General features: G+C 39.7%; 1 protein-coding gene across 13 annotated transcripts in view; it reads left to right on the top strand.

The window, feature by feature from the left end:
* Window positions 1-20848, top strand: part of ERC1 (ELKS/RAB6-interacting/CAST family member 1) — a 163253-nt gene extending 142405 nt beyond the window's left edge. For 10 of the 13 annotated variants that reach the window (XM_081209879.1, XM_081209886.1, XM_081209874.1 and 7 more), the window contains 2 exons: window positions 7210-7398; window positions 14145-20848. In XM_081209879.1, coding sequence (XP_081066005.1) covers window positions 7210-7398; window positions 14145-14282 — 327 coding nt within the window. In that variant the 3' untranslated portion in view covers window positions 14283-20848. Of the gene's footprint in view, window positions 1-7209; window positions 7399-14144 lie in introns of those variants that run through there. The other 3 variants (XM_081209878.1, XM_081209877.1, XM_081209875.1) reach the window with 1 other exon arrangement.
* Window positions 20849-24705: the final 3857 nt, after the last annotated feature.

Genomic DNA, 24705 nt, shown 5'->3' with positions numbered 1-24705 from the left:
TGAAAGTTGAAATCTTGAATCTACTGATACAAAGTGTGTTGTGCCTATGCTATGTGTATTGTTTGTACAAAGAGTTTTGTCAATGGGCTCTTGCATTTGGTCAGCTTTCCAGTGCCTTGCTGTAGTCAGTATATAGTCAGTCATTAGGACAGAGCAGGTCAAATGCTCTATAGTAGAAAGGACTTGCTCCATCTGCCTGGGACACCCAAGGTGAGCTTCCTTACCTGTGGCTGCAAGTAGTTAATAAACCATGATGCTGTATCTTCAGTCCAGAGATAAATGTGTACACCATAGGAGTCAAGTCAAACCTTACCATAATAAAAATAAAAAATTCCTTCCAGTAGCACCTTAAAGACCAACTAAGTTAGTTCTCGGTATGAGCTTTCGTGTGCATGCACACTTCTTCAGATACACTGAAACAGAAGTTGCCAGATCCTTCTATATAGAGAGAAGGTGGGGAGGGGTATTACTCAGAAGGGTGGTGGGAATGGGAGATTGGCAGATAGCTGAGATGAGCCTGTTGACGACTTCTCACCCCTTGCCTTTTCCTGTAAGACCTATTGCAGTCGTTAAGAGTCGTCAACAGGCTCATCTCAGCTATCTGCCAATCTCCCATTCCCACCACCCTTCTGAGTAATACCCCTCCCCACCTTCTCTCTATATAGAAGGATCTGGCAACTTCTGTTTCAGTGTATCTGAAGAAGTGTGCATGCACACGAAAGCTCATACCAAGAACTAACTTAGTTGGTCTTTAAGGTGCTACTGGAAGGAATTTTTTTATTTTGACTATGGCAGACCAACACGGCTACCTATCTGTAACTTACCATAATAGTTCCTGATGTACTTCCTATTTCAGGAGGAAGTACCAGCTGATGTTGAACGGCTGAGCCTGTACTAGTAAGAAACCCCTTAGCTCTTTAGGTCCTGCAGAGACCCATCTGGGGATTGCTGTTCAATCCTGTCATCTCTGTTTGTGGTTACCATTTTTGTTATACTCCATGTGGGTAACTCATGTCCCAAGTGTTCCCTGCCAGGGCCTTGCCCTCCTCCCTTTTATGCCTAGTTATATTCCTACTTAGGGCCTTCATTCTTCCAACTTTTTCGACATCAACCACACAGAAGCCTCTTACTCCCTTCAACAAGTCCGCCCCAACCTCATTCTCCATACCAACCACTTAGGCTTGGTACCACCATTCAAAAAAATCAGAATTTACCTTTTATGTAATAATTCTCATTTAGTTGTAGTCAACTAAAATTTCCTGGCACTTTGAAGTCTAAATGAACATGAAAAGCCCTTAATACAGTGTGTTGAGTAAAAAGAGTTTTGGTTTTTAAAATTGAATTATGTCTATCACTCAAGGACAAGTTACAGGTAGGTAACCGTGTTGGTCTGCCATAGTCGAACCAAAAAAAAAACCAAAACACAATTCCTTCCAGTAGCACCTTGGAGACCAACTAAGTTTGTTATTGGTATGAGCTTTCGTGTGCATGCACACTTCTTCAGATACTTCTTCTTCAGTGTATCTGAAGAAGTGTGCATGCACACGAAAGCTCATACCAATAACAAACTTAGTTGGTCTCTAAGGTGCTACTGGAAGGAATTTTTTGTTTGTTTGTTTCGACTCAAGGACAAGAACAAATAGTGTCATCATCATCATCATCGTCCCCCAGAAATAATAATAACTAGCAGTATGTTCAGGGGTTTTGAGTCTTAATCCCAACACACTAATCTTGACTAATCTTTGGATGCAAACTCAGGAAATTTAACAAAGGTTTTTTTACTTATATTTGGTCCATAGCGATAAAGTTGTAAAATTCAGCTCTCACCTTTACTATCTTACTCATCATAATGGTCATCTTGTGGAAGAATAGGCACTGAAAGCCACCATGATATTTGTATGAAGAAAGAACTGAATAATAATTGTCTCTATGATAGTGAGCCTTAAATAAAACTGAAAATGCAGTCTATCTGATTACTAAAAGGCAACGTCATGAAAACTTACCTGGAGACGTGCCATGCTCAAGGCTTCAGCCTTCTGACATCAAAATGAGGATCTTGCCAAAGACTTTCAAATTAATTCCATTTCACTCCCTAAATTCACTAGGAAGAAGTGGTGGTTGTTGTATACCTTCACATACCTTAATACATCCATCCTCACTCTGTGGTTTTGTTTAAAAAAATGTTAAAACTATCGCTAACACAGAAAAAAGGCTTTAACACATCTTAGAAGAACTGAGTCCCAGACTTTGTGGTTCATAACACATTGAACAATATGAAGCCACCTCATTACTGTCATCAGGAGATTCCTCTCCTCCACTCATATCCAAAAAGGACTTTGTTTAAAAACCATATTAGTTTACTGCCAGTTTCCAAAACATTTTGACAGTGGAGAAAATGCTGACATAAAAAACATTTGATGTTCCCATGATCTGCCCTTCAGTCTGTATAGGGCAGTTCTGTTTTGCTTCACTTAGGCAGGTGCCAAACCACTTTTGAGATCAGGCACTTTCAGAGAAGTGGAGCAAAAGGCAGGGGGCACAGTAATAGTAGTCTTGTTTTAGTCCCAGTTTAAATTTCAGTCATCTTGGAAATTCTTTTAAATTATGGTGTCTGAATTCAGCCAAGTGCACATTCAGTTTTCCATCTTCATCAAAGCATCTCAGTCTTAAAACATTGTTCCACTGTTCTGAATTTGGTTGTGAAGATCAGAAACATTTTGTAAGTAGACTGCCAGTTGTGGCAGTTCTGTGATGTGGACAGATATCTATAGAAGAGTACATTAATTCACATTTTTTTTTTTTTTTTTAAAAGTGATGATATAATGCAAGCTTTTTCATAGTCTCTGGAAGCTGTTTCTGGGAGTGTCAATAGAGAAAGCAGTGTTCATTCTTTTTTATCTTTCCCCAGGTTTTTTTTTCTTCCCCCCCAAAGTTTGGCTAGTTCCCAAGGTGAAGGCGGTGAGCTCTGGAAATCATTAATCCATGGGATTTGTTCATGGTGTATTAAAATTTCAGAAAGAATTTGCTTTATAAATATGATTTCCTGATTGACTCTGGCAGAAATGAAACCAGAAGAGATGGGAATGTCAATGCAGCCAAAATTCCTTACAGTGGTTTCTGTTGAAACGTTATGGGCAGGGAGGAAAAGTCATCTGGGGAAGTGACTGCTGTTGGTTTTGAACCTCTTGTTGAGGTTCTGCAGTTGATTCTTCCAAAAGATTCAGAACTTGCAATGGAAATTGATCGTAGTTTTTAAGGATGTTCTTGTATTTTCCTTTTCCCCTGTGAATAGGGAGAATTAATATAGCTATTAGAGATTCCCTTCCCAGGATCCATGCCCAGTCCAGGCCACATTTTGACTTTTTGTACCAGGTGTAGGGGCACAAGGGACAGATTGGGATTCTGTTGATGTTCTGTTTTGACAGTTTATCTGCCTGGGCTGATGGAGACTGTCTCAGATTTGGAGTTGAGGGCCCCCTGGCTTGCTGTCTTGGGAACCTCAATATTCACATCAAGGTTTCCTGGTTTGAGACAGTGTAGGATTTTGACTGCCACAAAAGCCATCGGGGCTATAACAAAATGCCATTGGCACAACCAAAACTATGTGTTGACTAGGCAGAAATGTGGGTTTGATTGTAGGGGATTTTTCATCAAGTGGTGGTCAGACCACTTCATGTTGAGGTTTTGACTTTCAGCACCCATTTTCCTCTTTGGGGGTGGTTAGACCTATTAAGATAGTCTGCTGTCAGAAGCTTATAATGCCTGAAGGATTCCAGATTGCCATGGGGAGTTTATTGTTGCCATGACTGACACTCCTGTAGAAGTTTTGCTCACTCTTTGGGGTACAAAGAAATCTCTGGTCACCTGCTTTTAATTAGTCTTAGTCTTTAACTGTATTGTTTTTATTCTTTCTTACTTTATTGTAGTGTATTTGAGCGATCTTTTTTCTGATGGAAGTTAGTCAAAGTGAAATTTTTGTTCCTCAATCCAACCTGCATTTTAATAGGGTTAATAAATACTACTAGTTGGCCCAGTGTTCAGCATTGCAATGAAAATAACCATTTTGTATTGAGCCAACTTCTGTTTATGGTTATTAAATAAATTCACTCGGTACATTGTGCCAGTATTTTCAAATGCACTTATTATGTCATGTTTGACAGGTTTTATTGTGCTTTACATGTGTTAAACAGGACATTGAATGAATACCACTAGCTTGGGCAAAGACAGGGATGGCCAGAATATCTCTTGTTAATAAAGAAAAGCTGTTTTAGAAAATATTCCCATATCTTGGATAAGCTGTAGAAAGCATTCAGATTGCACAGAGACTTGAAACCCAGCTCATCAGTCCTGTCCAGCTCTGCCTTTCTGCTTGGCAGGTGCTTTTTGCATCCTCTTAAGATAAGCTCTGCAATTGCGGGAAGCACTGTGACTCTTGCTAAGTGGCCAGCTCAAATTAGATGTGGGAGAAACATAGAGATAAGCACGGTACTTACTGGTGGAGTTAATGCATCCCAAGGGAAAGAAATGAAATCCTCTGTGAGCTTTACTATTCTCCAAGAGGGCAGGATCAGCCCTTTACAAAATAAGCAGCAGTAATCAAATTAGGATACTTTCAGCAAGTGGCTTATCCATGGATAAAATGATATTGTTTCCAACTTGATGGGTTCTGTTCCCATAATTTAGGTAGTTTATACTAAAGGAAAAGGGGTCAGTATCATCATACAGCTATGGTTTTCCTAGTAGTGATGTATGGAAGTGAGAGCTGAACCATAAAGAAGGCTGATCGCCGAAGAATTGATGCTTTTGAATTATGGTGCTGGAGGAGACTCTTGAGAGTCCCATGGACTGCAAGAAGATCAAACCTATCCATTCTGAAGGAAATCAGCCCTGAGTCCTCACTGGAAGGACAGATCCTGAAGCTGAGACTCCAATACTTTGGCCACCTCATGAGAAGAGAAGACTCCCTGGAAAAGACCCTGATGTTGGGAAAGATGGAGGGCACAAGGAGAAGGGGACGACAGAGGATGAGATGGTTGGATAGTGTTCTCAAAGCTACCAGCATGAGTTTGACCAAACTGCGGGAGGCAGTGGAAGACAGGAGTGCCTGGCGCGCTCTGGTCCATGGGGTCACGAAGAGTCGGATACGACTAAACGACTAAACAACAACAATCATCATACAGGACCATCATTATACAGTACAGAGTGGCATCAGAAAGGAGCTAGTTCAGCAAGCATTCATATTCAGTTGGATAATGATAATGCCACTGTTTCAAAGGATACTGTTAGTTTCCTTTCTACCTAAAGAAGACCAGAAGACATGTCTACTGTATTAGAACATGCAGCCTTAACATACATAATCTTTTATAGGTATCTCTGTGGAAAGAATACTGTGTTCTCAACCAAACAATGCTTCATCCTAGTTCTACATTCTTGACCTTTGTTTCCCTATTTTAAAAGTGAATTCTGAATTTTATATCAACCCAAGACGGGCCAACACTGGTCTCAGCCCTAATCTGTATGCTTTTTAGAATTTAGAACTGGTAAAAAGAATTATACAACTATCAAACCCATGATTGTAGAACTTTTCCAGTCAGCCACCCGTTTGTATGAATTTTAGGCATGCTAAATCATGTTTGAGGTAAATCAGCTGCTTCAAACGAAGGGAAAGGCATGTGATACATTTCTGGAGTGAAGGGTGAAGATTTTTCACTTCCTTCCCTGTCACATTCAGAGGTCAGGCTCCTTAAAATCCTGTGTCATGCAAAAATTACACATTTGTAACTGGGAAAAGATGGGCCTGGATGATAGGCAAAAACTGATGTGATGATAAAGATTCTTGGGATAAGAATGACTTTTTGAATTCATTGTGTTGTAAACACAAGAAAATAAACATTACCAGACCACTCCGTATATTGCTTTCAAGTTACCAGTTCCAGCACTCAAGTAAATTGAGAACTGCTGATATAGGGCTTCCATGGGGGGGGGGGGTTAACAATGGGTGTACAACAAAACACACTTGCATTTTGCAGCGAACTTTAAAGAAGAATGGTGTTGCTAATGAATTATTTCTCTTTTGTAGTGTTCTTATCTTTCTGGGTGGGACATAGTTTTACTTATCAGTTATACTGCAGGCCTGCTAACTTGAGGGGTTTTTGAGAAGTCTTGTAGCCAATATTACTACTATTGTCTGCAGCCAACCATAAGCATTGTGTCAATGAAAATTTATTTCCTTTCCATATTTTTGCCTATCAAGTCATCCTCAACATCTTTCCAGTCCTGTAGCCCTTACAGTCTTACAGCATTGCCTTTTTAATTTTAAATTCCCTGTAACAGAAGTAATATTCCATGCTGTTTCTTTTTACAGTGCTAAAATGTTAATCCTAATGTGCTATAAACAGGGTTCTACAGTCTTACTGGGGAAGGGATTTTGACACCACTAATCTGTAGCTTTCAGCTCCTCCTATTGCACAACCATTAATCCATTCAAAGAGTGTTGGAAACATAGCAAAGGAGCCAGAACAGTTGTGTATGCAGGACAATGTTGAAAGTAGTACCAGCACCTGTTTCTGTTGACTGAGAGATTATCACACTTCTGTGTTCATTAGCAGAGTTAGAGGGTATGGTTGGAAAGATATCTTATTCCTGCTGACAAGCAGAAGGTGCAACCACAGATTTTGCCTGGATGTGAACATTTTGACAGCTAAAACTTCACCACAGGCAACCGTTGCTGATGCAGGCCTTGTACCTTATTTTTGTTGTTAGAGATTCTCTTTCTTATTCCTCAGTGTTTAATTGGTTGTAATCAACAGAATGTTCACACTCTCAATTTTCCATTCTCCAATTATTACTTTCAAATCCCTGTGCTCTTTTAGAAGGAAGCACATGATATAATTAAATAAATCTGCAAAACATTTAAAATTAGTATTTAAATGTATAGCAGAGAAACTTTTTTCTTGAAATCTGTTAATTTGCTTGGGGGGGGGGCCCTTTCAGGTGAAACAAACAGAATTATATGCAACTCTTCTCATGACTGGATTCACACGTTCTCTTCCTATCTCCCCTACCCCACCATGCAATTATATTTTTACGTAGAGAGAATTTGGTTACTCCTCTTAGCTTACCTCCAGTTTTCTATGTTATAATTAAGTAAATGTCCCATTTGCTTATGTATTTGTCAGATTATGATTGACTTGCATTCTTTTATTTTAGGTAATTCAGCCCCTTTTAGACCTTGATCAGAATCGCAGCAAGTTGAAGTTGTATATTGGACATTTGACAGCCCTGTGCCATGACCGGGACCCCCTGATTCTCCGTGGACTCACCCCGCCTGCTTCCTACCACCAGGATGACAACCGTGCAGCTTGGGAGAAGGAGCTGCAGAAGATGACTCTGGAGCAGGTAAAGGAACTTCTCATATATAACAATATGGGGCTATTTAGTTCAGATGATAAAGGGTGTATTAAATTGTACATGATGCAGAGAAAGTGGATAGAAGTACATTTTCTTCTTCTTCCATAGCACCAGAACCTGGGATCATACAGTGAAGCTGAATGTTGGGAGATTTGAGATGGACACGTGCTCATACAATGTCCAGTTAGAAAATTAGCTTTCACAAGAAGCCACCAAATTGGACAGCTTTAAAAGGGGGCTTAAACAGATTCATGGAGGATACGACTACCTGTGACTACTAGCCATATATAGCCATACCAAGACATAATGTGTCTGAATGCCAGTCACTGGATAACAGCAGCAGGAGGAGGGGCCTACTGTCCCCCTTGTCTTGCTTCTGGGCTTCCCCTAGGTATCTTGTTGGTCAATGTGGAAAATGGGATTCTGTAGTCTGATGTAGCAGGACTCCTCTTAAGTTCAGGCTTCCAGCAACCCTGCCATGCCTTCTTCTAGGATAGTATAAACTATGAAATTCAAGTTGGTCATCTCTTTCTCTCCTTCCAATTCTAGTTTTTCTTTTCCAAATGATATTTAATATTTTGTGGCTCCTGATAACTACTGATCACACTCAGTCCTCATTGGGATGTTGGGGGACTGTCACCTTTGAGAGTTTTGTTGGGGATGGATTTATTACAGTGGTGCCCTGCAAGACGAATGCCTCGCAAGACGGAAAACTCGCTAGACGAAAGAGTTTTCCGTTTTGGAGGTGCTTCGCAAAACAAATTTCCTATGGGCTTGCTTCGCAAGACAACAATGTCTTGCGAGTTCCTGCTGGTTTTTTTTTCCTTTCCCCCCCCCCCTTTTTCTAAGCCGCTTATCAGCTGATCCGATCAGCAGATAAGCCGCTAATAGCCGCTAATAGCGCTAATCCGCTAATCCTTCAATGGGCTTGCTTCGCAAGACGAAAAAACCGCTAGACGAAGAGAATCACAGAACGGATTCTTTTCGTCTTGCGAGGCACCACTGTATTTGTTTTGCACTTCTGCAGAACCTGAGGTTCCTGAAAGTATGTTAATGCTTCTTCTTGGTTCTTAGCTGCGCTCTTTTGGCTCCAATACTGCCTGTATGGGGACATCAAGTTCAGTATTAAGCAGATGAAAGCCTGTCTCTGATTTTTCCTAACACGTTTTGTCTTTTAACGAGACAATAATAACTTATTATTTCCCTCTTGTTGAAACATTTGGAATCTTTAATTTTTTCAATTTAGAATGCAGACTTCTAGTTGGTGTTTATATTTAAAGAATAGCAACAGCAACAACGGAACGGCAACAATAGCAGTAAAAACATGACACTTGGAAAATCATCAAGGCTGATTTTCCCACTGAATTTTCAAGGTAGAAGTTTCTGCATCTCTGAACCAAAGAAAACGTAATGGTTTGATTCAGATGTAATGCTAAAGCTATGATTTAATGTTGTATGCATGACCTTTGTAGACTCCTCCTTTCCCTCCTCCAGCGCAGCCCTAAGGAGAAGAGGGGAAACTTTCCCTTCTGTTTTCAGTTAACCACAGTTTAAAGTTCAAATCCTAAACTGGTAAATATTAGCTTATTTATTTAGCCACAGTTTGGATTTGGACATGACACTAAATTTTGGTTAGAGTTTTTTAAAAATGAAAATAAATGAAAGCATCCAATCGCCACCTGCAGCACCAGAGGAGGGGAGGGGCATCTGATAAACATAATTTAGCATTATGTCTGAATGAGACAATCAAATGAAAATAAAAACACACACCTTGCTGTCTTCCAAGCTGGATACTGGAGATCTCTAGAATCTTGACTATTAAAGTGTTACGAGAAAATATCCCCTTGAATTATCTGGAATGAGATTTTGTATTTCTTTGCCTTGATTACACACTAGGTACATGGGAGGGATTGGCGCTACACAGATCGGGGCTGCTTTGAAGATATTTTGCTTGACATAATGTTATAATGTCGTGCTTGACTTCACTGCTTGAAATTTACTCTAATATCTAATTTTTTTGTAGCTGGTTGACCTGGAGTTGTGCTTGTGTTGTTTAAATGAAGCATAGTTATGCTCCTATATTCCTGTATAGGCTACAATCCAACAGAAATCTAGACATTCTTAAACTCACTGAGATTGGTGGATTTAAGCACACCTAGTTCTGTGTTGTTTGGATTGTAGCCAAAATGGCACAATTTCCTGATATTTTTATGGATGAATGATTTGGAAAAGGTGGCCATTTGTTTGGGACTTGAAGTATGGACATAAGTCCTAAACTTAGCCACACACATAATGTACTTTGCTGCTAGAAATGTCATACTTTGATTTTTCTTTCTTCCTCCTCCTGATAATTGCTAGGCAACTAAGTATTTAGCTCACCAGGGAGCATAGATCTGATTTTTAAATTTCCTTTAGCAAGTTACAAACATGAAAGTCAATTTCACCCCCACATTCTTTTTACTTTAACTCATTACCTTGAAGCTCCTGACCTGGTTTGGTACCTCTTCAGAGTTACTGTTTACACAAAGCTCTCATTATTCTAGCCCCTCATTTTGCTTACTAAAACAGCTGGAGTAGATTAAGTGCCTAGCCAAGAGTGCAAGTGCACTGAAGTATTTGTCGTGTGTGTTTCTGTATTGCTCACATTGGAACAGACATATGTAAATAGATGTTTTACTTGTATACTTGGAAATAACATTTTATGTGCCCTCTTTCACATCATAATCATTTCCCAGTTTTCACTCTTCTCAGGCAAAGCACTTGTTTAATTCTGTTAATTCTTCCATTATGTATATCGTAGAGCAAAATCTCTGTCCCATAGTATCTCCAGCCTTTCTACTAATACTCATTTCTATCCCAAACATTTACTCCTCTTCTTTGTGTAGTCATTCAATTTATCATCCTTTCCCTTGTCAGCCTGTGCAGTAGTACCTTTCATCAGTTCTTGCTGCTATCTTCATTAAAATCGAATTCCTTATCTAATTTTCTTCCACTCTGGCTCACTGGCTTTGTTTGCAACGAGATGAAATGCTTAAATCATTGTATCCAAATTAACCTGTTGTACATTTTACTGAAATTTAATTATTGTACCAAAGGAAATTTAACTAAGTTTATTTCATCCGTGAGCTTGAGACTTTTTCTTTCATGGTTATATTATATGCAAACCTATTATATGCAAACCTGGAATATATCCAGTACTCGTGTACCACCAAAAAGGCATAAACTACTGGACATTAATTCTGTACCAACAGCAATAATCTGGTTTCTATAGCCTGGTGTGTTTTTGTTTCTCTCTCCCTCCCTCTACCTCTCTCTCTCACACACACATATCTTTCCTGGTTTTCATCTTTTCTGATGTTTGAACTTTTCTCCTTGCACTTTTAACTTTAAAACAATTTTCAAAAAAAAGAGGGGGAAAGCACTTCAGCAGCCAAATTCCAAAAGGCCAATAGAAGCAAGTCCAATAATTGGAAAGAAGAAAAGGTCTCTGAAGATAAATGTGTCTGAAATACAATCCCATGCATGAAGTGGATTTCGGATTTGTTTCTGTCTTCACATATTGATTTGAAATAGTCCATGCTGTCCTCCATTGAACCCCTGAGGCCAAAAAGATCCCCCTACCAAACTGCACCCACAGCTGATTCCTTCTTTAAAAAAAATAAAAATAGCCAACTTTAATCAGGTGTCAGCACCTATGCGACAAAACTTTGGGCTGAGAGGGAGTATTATCCTGTAAATTCCCCTGGATCCCTCAGAAGTTATGTTTGTTTGTTTGTTACCACTTATAAACCACTTAATATTTCAAAAAATTGCAGGTGTTGCACTATCTAGAAACCAAGCAATATATCATTAAACAAAAACACAATCTACCACCATCCTACCATGGTTTCCTCATGAGTTGGGCTTCAATAATAGTTACATTCTCAAATAGTTGAACTTCGTCATGTTTCTTCACTGAGGGGAAATCATCGTAGGGAGAATTATTATTTTGCATGATTTTGTTTAGGAAAGGGGAACTGCTTCTCATTAAATGTTGACAAATGTTCAGACATGGGTATGATTCATAGACACAACAGTTTCTTCAAAAAGTAATTACAATATTCACATCTGTCTCTAAGGAAATACCTCTGTATAGCAAAACTCCCAATCCATCTCTGGGTTTTGAGTCTCTCCTCAAAGGTAACAGTAATATGTTATAGAGCTTGACATTATATTTTCATGCCTTCTCAGACACAGATGTGGCTCATAAGGATATTCCCTTCACTTCATGGTTACATTTCTAGGGAGGGACAGATCTTTCCCTGTTCACTAATGCTTCTGTGGGTGACTTTTGCCCCATATCCCATTCTTCCTGTCTTCAGATTTCTCGTGGAGAATTTATATAATTAATTTCTGAAATAGCACATGCACAGGTTTCCTCTTAGTGCAGATTTCTATTGGTTCAGATTAGTCCTCTACCCCATTCAGTTTGCCTTTGAATGCTGTATTACATTTGTACATTTACAGGAGATCATTTCTTATTTTTCTCTTTAAATATATATTACCAAGTCGCCCAAATGTTTTGTTCCTGTTGCAGCAGCAGTAAGCAGTGAGTTCAGGATTGGTTGCTTTTCTTCCTAGGAGGGAGGAATGGGGGAGGTATTGATGGTGGATCGTTGCTGCTGGTCTTAAATGCTTACATGGCTTATATTCACGTAAAAGTCTCCAATGCTTTTTGCTCAAAAAGGGCAGTGGGGGAGCTGTCTGACCTGTGTGATAACGTTGCTGTAATTATTAAGATACATTAATAAATTGCACAATCATGGGGGAGGTGTGGTGGGTAATTAGCTTGTCACCATTAATTCATCTGGCTTCCATCTCTTAGATGCTATTTTGTGCTTGTCTTTGGTTGGAGGATCTCTGCATTCTAGCATTAAAAAGTAGATCCCACAATCCTGAAGTCAGTTGACTCTGCTTTAAAGTACACAGTACTTGCATACCAATTTATAATAAAATGCATACCATGCTTGTGGAAGATAAGAGAGATATTGGGGGTTGAGATCAGAAATTGTTTGCAGGATTTTAAATGGCCAGCTACGGGATAACCTGTTTATGTATATAATAGATATAAATATATGACAATTGTTTTAATTCTATTAGTATTTAATTTTTTTAATTACTGTTTTCCCCCCTGTGTTTTTAGTTGTTTTTATTTTATTTGTAAGCTGCCTTACAAATAAGGGAGGGGAAATAGTGGAGTATAAATAAACATATAATATATAATTTTTTTAATATGCACTGAGCCTTAGGAAACAGCAGTATTGGTGCATGGGAGCCCCTTTGGCTACTTTTAGTTAAGATACATTACAATTAAGCATTGTGCTGACCATTTTTTGACTTCTTTTGAAATATGGATTTAGAGAAGAATGCCGCTTAATCTGTTGAACATACCTTGGGTTAACTACCCACCAAAAGTGCACAGAGTGCCACCGTCCTATGCAGTATGAAGATGTCACATAGATCACAGCTATGCTGCTTGCTTGAAACAATGTGGTTTCTTTTTTCCTGTGATATATGCTAAGAACCTGTCAGCACCTATACTCTCAAATTACCTCTTAACTATCTCTTGTCCTTGGTCATTTCCACAAACCAGCATACGTGGAATTCTCATCATAGCTTGGAGTGGGGAAGGAAACCAGGGCTCTCTCAGTCATGTCTCCCCTGTCTATTGGTAGACTCAGGTGGAATCTAGACACAAATAAAAAATGCTGTCAAAATGCTTTTTTCAAAAAACATTTTGGAAAATATATCAAATTTGCCATAATCTCACCATCGCCATTTAGTTCACATTTGTATAATGCACTTAAAACACACTTAAAACATTTGCAGCTATATAGCTGAGTCCTCTCTAGATTTACACATGCAAACATCTCATCACTCTTCCCTCAAATGTTGAAAGCTACCTTTTTGTTCTCTTTACTTGCATCTTACCTAGCACACATTTGGAATCTGCACATGGCAATTTTCTTTCTAGCAGGATTGTTTGTATTGAATTAAAATTGCAGAGTGAGGTTAACTATTACCTTTTAAAAATAAATAGCCTGGGAGATGGTAGTGGCCATACAGTAATGTGGTAGGAACTAGGAACCCAAGGATATTTTGAGAAGATAACTTTTTGTGGGCAATATGTTAAGAACTTTTCCCTTTATACATTGGGGTTCCCCCCCCCCCTTTTAATCCTCCTCTCCATCTCTCTATACCTCTCCAATTTTCTTTTGCTTCATAATTTATCATCAAGGTCTTTACTCAGACATGCAAAGGGATGATGAAAACTAGGTGGTTTTTTTTTTGTAGTGCTGTAAATCAGCTTGTGGACCTTTATTGTGGAAAGGTATGGTAAAAAGGAGGGGATGCTTGTTTATGCATTAATAGATGTCTTTTCAAATGTTCTAAAACATTCCATCCAAGGTGCCCCTACAGGTGCAACTGCTCCGAGCAAATAAAATGTTATTCAGCAACTATGCTGTCCATTTTTTTATCTCCTGTGTGCTTGCATGAATCTTCACTGGAAAGCAACACCTGTCAATATGGTTGCCCCAGGCCAGGCATTATATTTTGCGTGTGGTTGTGTCTATAGGGATCCCCTGTTTGGTATACATTTGGAGGACAGACTAAGGACTAATTGCTGGTGTGACATTTTAAAACACAAACATGTGTTTACTCAATTCTGTCATTTTTCTTTTCTTTTTTTGCAGCTTCACAATGAGCTGGAAAAAGGCGAGAGGGACAGTGCAGAGCTACAAGAGTTTGCCAATGCCATTCTACAGCAGATAGCCGATCACTGCCCTGACATCCTGGAGCAAGTTGTCAATGCACTTGAAGAGTCATCTTGACCGAAGCCAGAGCTAGCCCCCTAGCAGCAGCATGCCTGGGGGCCAAGCCCGGTCAGTCCAAGGAGTCATGAGGATGCAGAATTGTGTGAAAGTGGGGAGGGGGAGAAAACAGAAACTTTTGGTGCACCTTTTTATAAAAAGAAACAAATGAACCTATCTCCGCTCTTCCAGTTTATAGATACTGATTCATGTCTGCATTCATCCTCTCACTGCCTTTCTTCTTTGGAATATGCCTCCCAGTTACTTTTCCTGTTGGCTTTGGGATACGTCTGCTCAGAAATTTACTGAGTTCAGTAAGCATGGAAGTGGCAATATATTGGACACAGGTAGTTCTGGTGATCCTTGAAGTGGTGGCAGGAGAACACTTGCCTTGATTTTGTTTTTTTCCGTTAGTAGAAATCTTTGGCCTACCTTCCTTTATGAGGGAAGTTGAGTGTGTTCTGATAGCGGCCCACAGTTGGCCAACATTGATTTAGCTAGCTCAAGGTATGCTGCCTATGTCTGCACAGGAGTTTTATCCTAAAAGCGGAAGCTGTTACAAGGAGCTTGTGGGTGGTAAGGAGAATCCCTTGTTCTCTTTGGTAACTTCAGTTGGGTAAGAATGGGAAACATGTTTTCTCTGGTTTTCTGCCTATTGTAAGCCTTGCTTTTGTTTACCAAAATAGCTATGAAATGCATGTGGCTGTTGGGGAAGGGTCATCTTACGTGAAAACCTGGAGAGCCACTGCCAGTCAACACTACTAAGCTAGATGGCAGCTTCCTGTGTTTTCTTTAGCCAAGTTTCCTGCTCTTCTGGCAAATTTTAGTACCTTTTCTACATAGCTTTGCATTCTCATGTGAAGGGTGCTCTCTTTATGCATTACTTCTCATTTTATCTATTTCTGATTTCTTAGGGGTTTACTTTATAAGCTATGCCCGGCTCCAAGAGTACTAGATATGGTCGCCCCTACTGCTTCTTCTATAACACTCACCAAAGACTGAGTAAACCCAAAATAGTTTCTCTAAATGGCATCCTCTTAACGTATCCAAATTCACAGGCTCATAAATAGGAATCTGGCTATTCACATGTTTTGCACCAATTGTGAAAATACAGTTTTAATCCGGGCAACATTTTATGCATAGTGTCATTCTTCAGGCATTCACAAGAACAGAATTCTGGTATCAGGTTATTTCTTCCTGAGAGGAACTGTTTTTGATGTTTATTCTTGCAGATTTCAGGATTAATAGAACCTTTTGGAGCAAACATAGAAGAAAGAGTTAGGATTCTGAACTTAATGAAATAAGAGAAAAGATCACTGTTCCTTACAATGCTTTCCTAACTCATTTACCTCTATAATGATTGCCCAAATCACCATGCTTGGCTTTTCCAGCTTAAGCAATTTACACATGGATAGGCCCATGCATTCAAAGTTTAGAAAGCAGACACGCTCTCAAAGCCTTTTTCTTTCCCCCTTCAACAATGTCCCCACTCCACCAGTGCAACTTTCCAATTTGGCAACCCATGCCCTAAGACATTATTTTCTATATAGCAAGGGATAATTTTCTATAAAGTTACTGTTCAGTCATTACCATCTTCAACCCATGGACATTGAACAGCCCCAATATCCCCAATCAGGAGCCTCTCTGACTGAATCAAGAGTCCTCTAGGCACTCTATGAATCCTTTATTACTACTTTTTATACACATAGTTTCTGCCTTTGAAAATGAAAGGATTCAGTCACTTCTTCAAGATGCTCCATTTCTTCCTTTTCATTCTCATGCAGGAGAAGGAACCTGGGGATACCTCAGAAAGGAGATACAGTATAAGATTGGTTTGGAATGGCAAACAGTGTTTCTCATGTGGATTTTCTGATGAGGAATTCACATTGCTGTCTTAGTTAGCACCTTCAGGACTTTGGAGATCCGGAATGGTAGTTTTAGAGCTGATGGCATTAATAGCCTGAGGCCGATGCTTTTTCTCAGAAAGGCGGGCGGGGGAGAGACTTGAATGTTCTCAAGGTTGAAATTGCCTTTACCGGAAGGCATGTAGACAGTGACTGTACATACCATTGAGCCATGCCTCATACCAGAACCGCGCCTTTGCCCCCATTGTTTTGAGTCAGCACATTTTGATAGGAGCTGTTGTTTTGAAATCTCCCTTATAGCCTTTTCTTCTTCATCCCTAATTACTCACTGTAGGGATTTAATGCTGCCTGTAAAACCATCTCAGCCTTCAGGCCTAACATCTTCCCACCACCACCACTCCCAGGCTATCCTATTAAGTTATATGGCCACGTCTCCAGCTGCCCTTGTTCCCTGCTGTAAAACAATCCACTCTCTCTGTGGGGGAAGCTATGGAATTTTCCTTATCAGCGGTTGAAATGACTTCTGCTTGTAAACCTCTTACTCAGATGCTCTTTGATAGTGGCTTTGGGGGCAGGGGTGTTGCTGAAATTTCGGGAGTGGAGATGGAGATAGTTGCTTGTGGTTGATACTTCATCCCCATGTGCTTCTGGCACTGTGCATAAATCGCATAAATCACAGTTCTCCATGCTAGTATTTTTGGAGCCTTTAACTCAGCTGCCACCATGTGGCTGTGCTACTACAGACACAGGAGCTGCTTAAGCAGAGAGATGCCATTCCCAAGGCAGTGTGTACATGGCCCACCAAAATGAAATTGGGATAAAGCCCATTGTTTACGCTCCACTCTACTCACAGCATGTGCTCCGGGGAGGAGGGGATTTGTGAAACAGAGCCAGTTCCCACACTGGCCATTTGGTTTCTGTCCACCCAGCAGCACACCTGCTGTTTGAACCCCTCCCTCTCCAAGCCCAAGTCTGGAGTATGCATCTCTTTCAACTCCTCTCTTATCCCACCACCAAGCACACAACTTTCCCACCCCATTCCATGAGCTCAGAGTCCTGTCACCCTAATGCCTGATCTAAGCTCCCAGTAAAAAAATGATCTAATCCCTCAGTAAAGTACTGAGAGAAAGAGAGAGAACAAACAAGATCTTATCTTGGAACAATGACCTGACTTTATCAGCAGTGTGCCATTGCAGATAATCTCCTTGATGCCATTTGGATAGAGGTCCTGTCTCTCTGCATTTCTCTAGGAACTGTGGAGCCTTAAATGCAAGGTGTTGGCCATGAATTGTTGTTGAACCTGGCCTGCTTCAACTTGCTTCCTTTAACAGAAGAGTGCAAAATAGTTGACTGCCTTGTGGATCTGGTTAACATTGTTAACGTTTTACAAGATATAAAATGCACAGATCCAAAAGGATTATATGTGGCAATCTGACTGCCACTACACTATCACAGCTCTGAAAGATTTTTGTATCTACCATATCTGAAATGAGTGAGATCTACCACTTGTGTCCAGAAAATACAGCTCTGGACACTTGTGCTAGAAACCTATCCTCACCTTCCTTGTTATTCAGTCCAGCTTTCAGAAATAGTCTCTTATCAGGGGATTCTAAAATCTCTTGTTTTACACTAGCAATGGCCATATACTTTTGTTGCCGGGTTATAACAAGGCTTGGTTATATTTAAGGAATGTGGTGTTGCTTTTTCAAGCTATAAAGATGCTAATATGTAAAAGATGGTTATAAACTTCAGGAACCCCCTGTAGAGGGAGTAGTGGAGCAGTTTGTCTTAAATTTGGTGCAGTTATTAAAACTCCCTAGACAATCCAGGTAATTTCTTGACTTCCTAATTGGACTGCTTAATGCTCCCAAGGAATCCAGATTCTGCTTCCAATCCTATCAAATCCAGGTGTTTAAAAATAATAAAATAAATGGCACTTCAGACTCTGAATTGTACAGTGACACTAGCTACTAATGTTCAAAGAACTAATAAGAGACACATCTTAGTGAAATGTTTTTTTCAAGTTTGGGGTCTGCTATGATGATTGCCTTTTGATATTGCTTTCACTTAAAAAAATGCCAAACTCTAAAAATCCAAAACTGAACGAAATGGTTAGAGTGTGTGCTATCATATACCAGTGTATTTGGGTCTTCTCAGTGTATTTTAGAAGATCACTGTGAAATATGTAGTATGGGAGTTTTAGGCATCTGTTTTTCTCTATTCTAACATTCAGGGAGCATTCTGTTTTGGAAAATTCTTATATCTGAAACACTAAGTTAATGGAACATTGATTTCCTCCTATCTCACACCTCTATGCTAGCAACCTAGCATGGTTTCGTGGAGTGACCTGAGTGAAAATGTCAAAACAGTTGGAGCTAGAAGGTGCTACTTCAGAGAACTAAGCAGTAATAGTCATGGAAAACAGGAAGTTCTTGATTTAATAACACTGCCCCTAGTGGTGGGAGTGGAATTGGGAAGTCAGGCAATTGGTGGCTGAGAGCTGCCAGAATTGACAAGACAAAACTCTTCTCATGCCAATCACTCAGTCTTGTCAGTGCAGCAGGTGCTGTTTTTATAATACAATATTTTTTAACTTTTTTCCATTTGTAGAGGAAAGCCGTTATCCTTCTGAACAAAATGGCTGTGTCTGTTGACCTTTTTTTAAAAATAAAATAAAAGCATTTCCAAACTTTTTAGTGTCAAAAGCGTAAACATAAGAATACTGACTTTTTTCAGTGTGTGTGGCGAGTGCTGTAACCCTGTCATCATTGGTATTTTCCCTTTCCTTTTTCAGGGGTATATTTTTTATTTTTTATTTTCCTGTTTTGTTCTCTGCTTGTCAATTATTGTCTGTGTGGTCCTCTGGCTGGGACAATTACCGACAATGTGTGTCTGTTGTCCAGTTTTAAATAAAAAAAAGATAGAAGTAGAAATGAAAAAAGTTGTGTATTAAAAATATAAAAAATTAAATGTATCATCCAAAGGAATTCAAAATATGAAAAGGCAAAGTTCTGGACAACTCCTCCCAGTTTTATAAGGAAATGGATTTTTTAGGATCAAGGTACCTTTCAATTGCCTTTGACAGACCAAGGAAGACCAAACCAGTGTGGCCTTCTTAGCAATGTTATTAACTCCTGATTTTATCCCTCTCCCAATACTGTAATGTATGGATGACTTTTCAAAAACAGGAAGGGGCAGCATTAGAAACTACTTTTTCCATTGATATCTCTGGGGCTTTAATACTGCAAATTTAAATAGAAGGGATGCATTGCAGCATTTTTGCACACTCTTTTAGTCTCTATTTTTTACACACAAACTACTTAGTATTTCTTAATGCACCTTCATTTATGTCAGTCCCAGTTTATTTGTGTGTGGTTATTTTGTATGTACCCACTTTTGAAAATGTGCATTCAGAATCTTACAACAAAGGGCTTGCCATTCTTTTCTGCACCAGTGGGATGGAAACTTTTGAATTTACATTTAAAGGGTATGGCCAACATAAATCTGCATATCATAAATACTGTTGCTACTAGCCATATCTTAATTTATTTTACATGAATGTACCTTTTTTAAAAATACTGGTAAATTTGGGGGATATCAGTAACTCTTTCAGTTTGAGGTTACCAATGTTCCTGTGCTGCTGTCTATTTAATTCATTGTTCATTGCTGCAGCAGAAGTCAAAGTTGAGAATGCTGGGATACATTTTTGTTAATATGGGATATAAATATTAAGCCAAGCTTAATTGATATTCTTTAATTTGTTTTTTAGACATCTTTTATGACTAAATCATTTCAATCATTTCCACCTGGTAAACCTGGGTTTCCCAAACTTGGGAACTACAACTCTCATAATCCCTAGCTAGCAGGACCAGTGGTCAGAGATGATGGAAAATGTAATCCAAAACAGCTGGAAGCCAAAGTTTGGGAAACCCTGCTGAGTGAACCCAGGATTTGGCTTCATACTGGTTTCAGTGGGCACCTCCTAAATACAAATAGTTCACAGGTGTTGCTTTGCTCAGCTAGTCTTCTGTCCTTCAGTGATATTTGGTATGCTAGATCTAAGCTTATTTATGCATATCAAAAGTTCGTGTTCTTCTTTAGGTTCCATGTAAGTAAATGGAGTTGTATCCAGAAGACACTATTGTCAACTGGCATGACTTAAAGCTGATGTAACATCATGTTCATTCATCCCTGCCAGGACAGTATTGCTACTTCCCTCTCATTTACCTCATGCTGAATTTAGATCACCAGGATCCGTTTTAACAAATTTTTCGTGAAGGCAGCACAGCGGGCTGTCAAAGGGAGTGAAAAATTGTAGGATGTCCCCAACACACACACACACACACACACACACACACAACCCTCTCACGCATACACTACAGAAAGTGATCTTTTACTACTCAGAAAGTGATGTGTTGCACTTTAACAGAGGAGGAGATGAGCTTTGCATATATAGTCTGGCATACTTTGAGTTCCTTCTGGAAGGAGCAGCAGCGGGAGATAATAGATGTCTGTGATGCAAGTGCGCACGCTGCCTTTAACTTGTATGTGTTTTATTGATGGAGTCATGTTACTGACAGGATAATGAATTGCAAAGAAATTGTGTTATATATTCAACTTTGCCTTGATAATATAAACACTTTTGTTCAGTTTTTTTTCTCTTTCCTTTTTTTTAATTCACAAACTAAGTTCATGAGGAAATTATAAAATTATTTAAAAATGGTGCTGTCTGCTTGTTGTTTTTAATTGCCTTTTAACCTTCCTCTTGCCACACTTCCTTCCGTACCCTCATGTGTAGTTGCTACACTGACTCCAAAGCATAAGATCATAAGAAGACCCTGCTGGATATGTAGCCCAGCATCCTCTTCTCACAGCGGTCAGCCGGATACCAATTGAAGCCCACATTCAGGACATGAACACAACAGCACACGCCTTCTGATGCCCAGCAACTGGTGTGCAGAAGCATATTGCCTCCAGCAGTGGAGATAGAGCATAGTTGTCACAGGTAGTAGCTGTTGATAACCTTATTGGTTAATTTGTCTTGTCTAATCCAAGGATGTGTTGTGTTTCTATGGAACTGTGAAAGGAGGGAATTGCGGCATTTGAGGACATGAACATCTCTCTTTGTACTGTCACAGTTGTCACATGACACATATTTAAAGTTCTTCTGGTTCACCATAGAGCTCCATAATTATTTTTCTTCCTTTTTTGATGCTGGTTGGACCTCTACTTCCCTGCCTCCATCTAGAAAAGTCCCAAGTTACTTTTTTCCTTTTAGTACAATAAAAGAGATGCTCAGGATGGCATATCCAGTATACATGCATATCTACAGAAGTATATAAAGATTTGGTTTTCTTTCACTGTACTCCCAACCATCCATGCTACAATGCCCTGCCATGTGGTGCAAAGCGTCCTTCTCATCTCCCTGCTTGCCTTCAAAAAAACACACACAAAAACTTGCCAGCAATGTTTTGCCATTTCAGGTTCATTTCTTATTTTTAAATTCATTCTACTTTGATTATTGTGCATTTCACATCTTTGCATTCAAGGAAATTACATAAAGGCTTTGTTTTTGTTTTTTTCAGATTCAGTAAACCTGAAAATTATTATGTCCTGATCTAAATAATTTATCCATTCATTTAACTTGTAAGAAACAGTAAGTAGCTGATTTTAAGAAAAGAAAACTAGCAAAACTGGCTTTTCACCATACAAGACAGCTTTTTTGCTTCCCTTGCTTAGAGATGCATCCTTTCTCATGGCAAGTCCTATAATGCACCACTGCTTAATGCCCATCAGGTTCATCTGCTGGCCTGGAAATTCCAGTGCCAGCCCATCTCTATCTGCAACAAGACACATTTAGGGGCTTCTTTAGAACTGGGACTCCAACAAAATTGCTCTTCATCTGATTCTCCAGCACTCCCTGCAGTTTTAGCATCCAGGGCAATTGATCAATGTGAGCAGCAGTACAGACTTTAAATCTCTGTTATAGTTTGTATTAGGAGATAATGACCTTAGCCTTAGAAGTTCATGTATGCTTATGCCAAGGATGAAGAACCTGAGGCCCTCCAGGTCATGCTGAATTTCAGCCCCAGATAGCATTGCCAGTCATCAGAGATGCTGGGATTTGTAATTCAACAGCATCTGGGGGGCCACAGGCTCCCCGTCTCAGCTTTGTAGGATTTTAAAACCAATTTTTGTCAATGAAGCATGGGAAATGGCCTTAGGGGCTCAAAGAATCCTGCTGGAAACAGATCTATTGCCTTAATTCAATATCTTTTAGATTTATTCTGCAGATAGAGATCTCTGGGCTCACATCAGACCAGGGCTTGCTATGTTATCTCATAATTAATACCTCAGTTAGCTGGACAAAACTGTAAGTTAAATATAATGTTACATCTGAATGTGTCATTCAGAAAGCATGGGGGGTTGCAGTTTTCGGTGGTATGCCCTTTCTGAACTCCTGAGCTGCTGAGGTTCAAGAGTCACAAATTCAGGAAGTGGTCAAAGCGTAACTTCATAAATGCCAAGGATTCTCTCCCTAGAACAGATGCCTGAGTCACAGCTTAGAGGGCCTGTAACAATAACATTGCTTATGCTAAACAGCAAAGGTGCCAAATCTCTTTCATGTATTATCAGGTTACCATTTATGTGCTGGGCAGTAAAAAGAGCGCAAGATGTCCTGTGTTGAGACATCTGTGCCTAAAACGGGGGGGGGGGGGGAATGAAACAGGCATGAGAATAACAGTGATTGAGTCTCTGGTATACACTCTAGTTGAATTTCTAATATTATATTCTCCCCCTGCCTGCCTCTCTGTGTCAAACCCTCAGGAGTCCTCAGGCCACACCCCTTCACAAGGCCTTTTTGTCTTGCTGGAATGTGCCTTTGAACTGTGGTGGTGCCTTTTTTGCATAGAGGATGGAAAAATTGCAAGCGCGGGGGGGGGGGGATAACCTCTGGCTTTTGTATTTCTGGAGCTGTAGCTTACTGTACAAAGGTAAGAGTCACATCCATCACTCTGCCCACATTTGCCTCAGGTCAAGCCAACATGCAACCCTTTGTTGTTGTTTTTATAGAATTTTTTATTGGTTTTTCACAGTTTTTATAAACACAAACAATACACAACACAAACAAACAAGCACACAAACAAACATGTATAGTTTCATATCCTTTTTTCTTAAACCTTACTTCACCGACTTCCCCATACCTCCCCCTTCTACATCCCAATTTCCAAATTTGTTTCAGCAAATCCTAACCCTTGGTTTTATCAAATTTTCCCCTTATTCTATTCTTTTGCTTAATCTTTTACAGCTGTAATCCCCTTTTTTAAAAAAAAACCTCAACATTTTAGCATTCATTAATTTTACAATATTTCTTAAGATAAATTTTGAATTTCTTCCAATCTTCCTCCGCCGTCTCTTTCCCCTGGTCGCGGATTCTGCCGGTCATTTCAGCCAGTCCCATATAGTCTATCACCTTCATCTGCCATTCTTCCAGAGTGGGTAGATCTTGAGTCTTCCAATGCTTTGCGATGAGTACTCTTGCTGCTGTTGTAGCATACATAAAAAAAGTTCTGTCTTTCTTTGGCACCAATTGGCCGACAATGCCCAAGAGAAAGGCCTCTGGTTTCTTAGGGAAAGTACATTTAAGTACCTTTTTCATTTCATTATATATCATTTCCCAGAAAACCTTAATCTTCGGGCACGTCCACCAAAGGTGATAGAAAGTACCTTCAATTTCTTTACATTTCCAACACTTATTGTCAGGCAAATGGTAGATTTTTGCTAGCTTGACTGGGGTCATGTACCACCTATAGATCATTTTCATAATATTTTCTTTTAAGGCATTACATGCCGTAAATTTTAAACCGGTGGTCCACAACTGTTCCCAGTCAGCAAACATGATATTATGACCAATATCCTGTGCCCACTTAATCATAGCCGATTTAACTGTTTCATCTTGTGTATTCCATTTCAGCAGCAAATTATACATTCTTGACAAATTCTTAGCATGCAACCCTTTGAAGGTTGCTCATGAGGAAAAACAAAAGGTTCCCTACCAATGTTTTCCGTTATATCATCGAATCCAGGCATAGGCAAACTCGCCCTCCAGATGTTTTGGGACTACAACTCCCATCATCCCTAGCTAACAGGACCCAAAACATCTGGAGGGCTGAGTTTGCCTATGCCTGATCTAATCTGCTCTCACCATGGGGGAAAATGGGAGAGCGGGTTAAGAAGAGTCTGCTGGATCAGGACAATGGGCCATCTAGTTCAGCATCCTGTTCTCACTGTGGCCACCCCTGATGCCTTTGGAAAACTTGCAAGCAGGACCCCAAGCTGTAGTTCCCAGCAACCACTATTCAGAAACATTACTGTCTCCCACTGTAGAGGCAGAGCATAGCCCCCATCATGTGTTAAGGGGTTTCTGCACCACCTTTCAACATCTAGTTTCAGCACAGTTTACAAAAAATAAAATAAAATACAGTAACAAAAAAAGCATGCAATTGAAACCTCAAAGGGCAATTAAAAGCAGCACTAAAAATCACAATATCAAAGCAATTCAAAAGCCTCCCTGGAAG

This window comes from Podarcis bocagei, assembly GCF_964188305.1.
Source record: "Podarcis bocagei genome assembly, chromosome: 10".
Lineage (NCBI taxonomy): Eukaryota > Metazoa > Chordata > Lepidosauria > Squamata > Lacertidae > Podarcis > Podarcis bocagei.
Note: the sequence above shows the minus strand (reverse complement) of the source record. Positions and strands in the feature narration are given on the sequence as shown.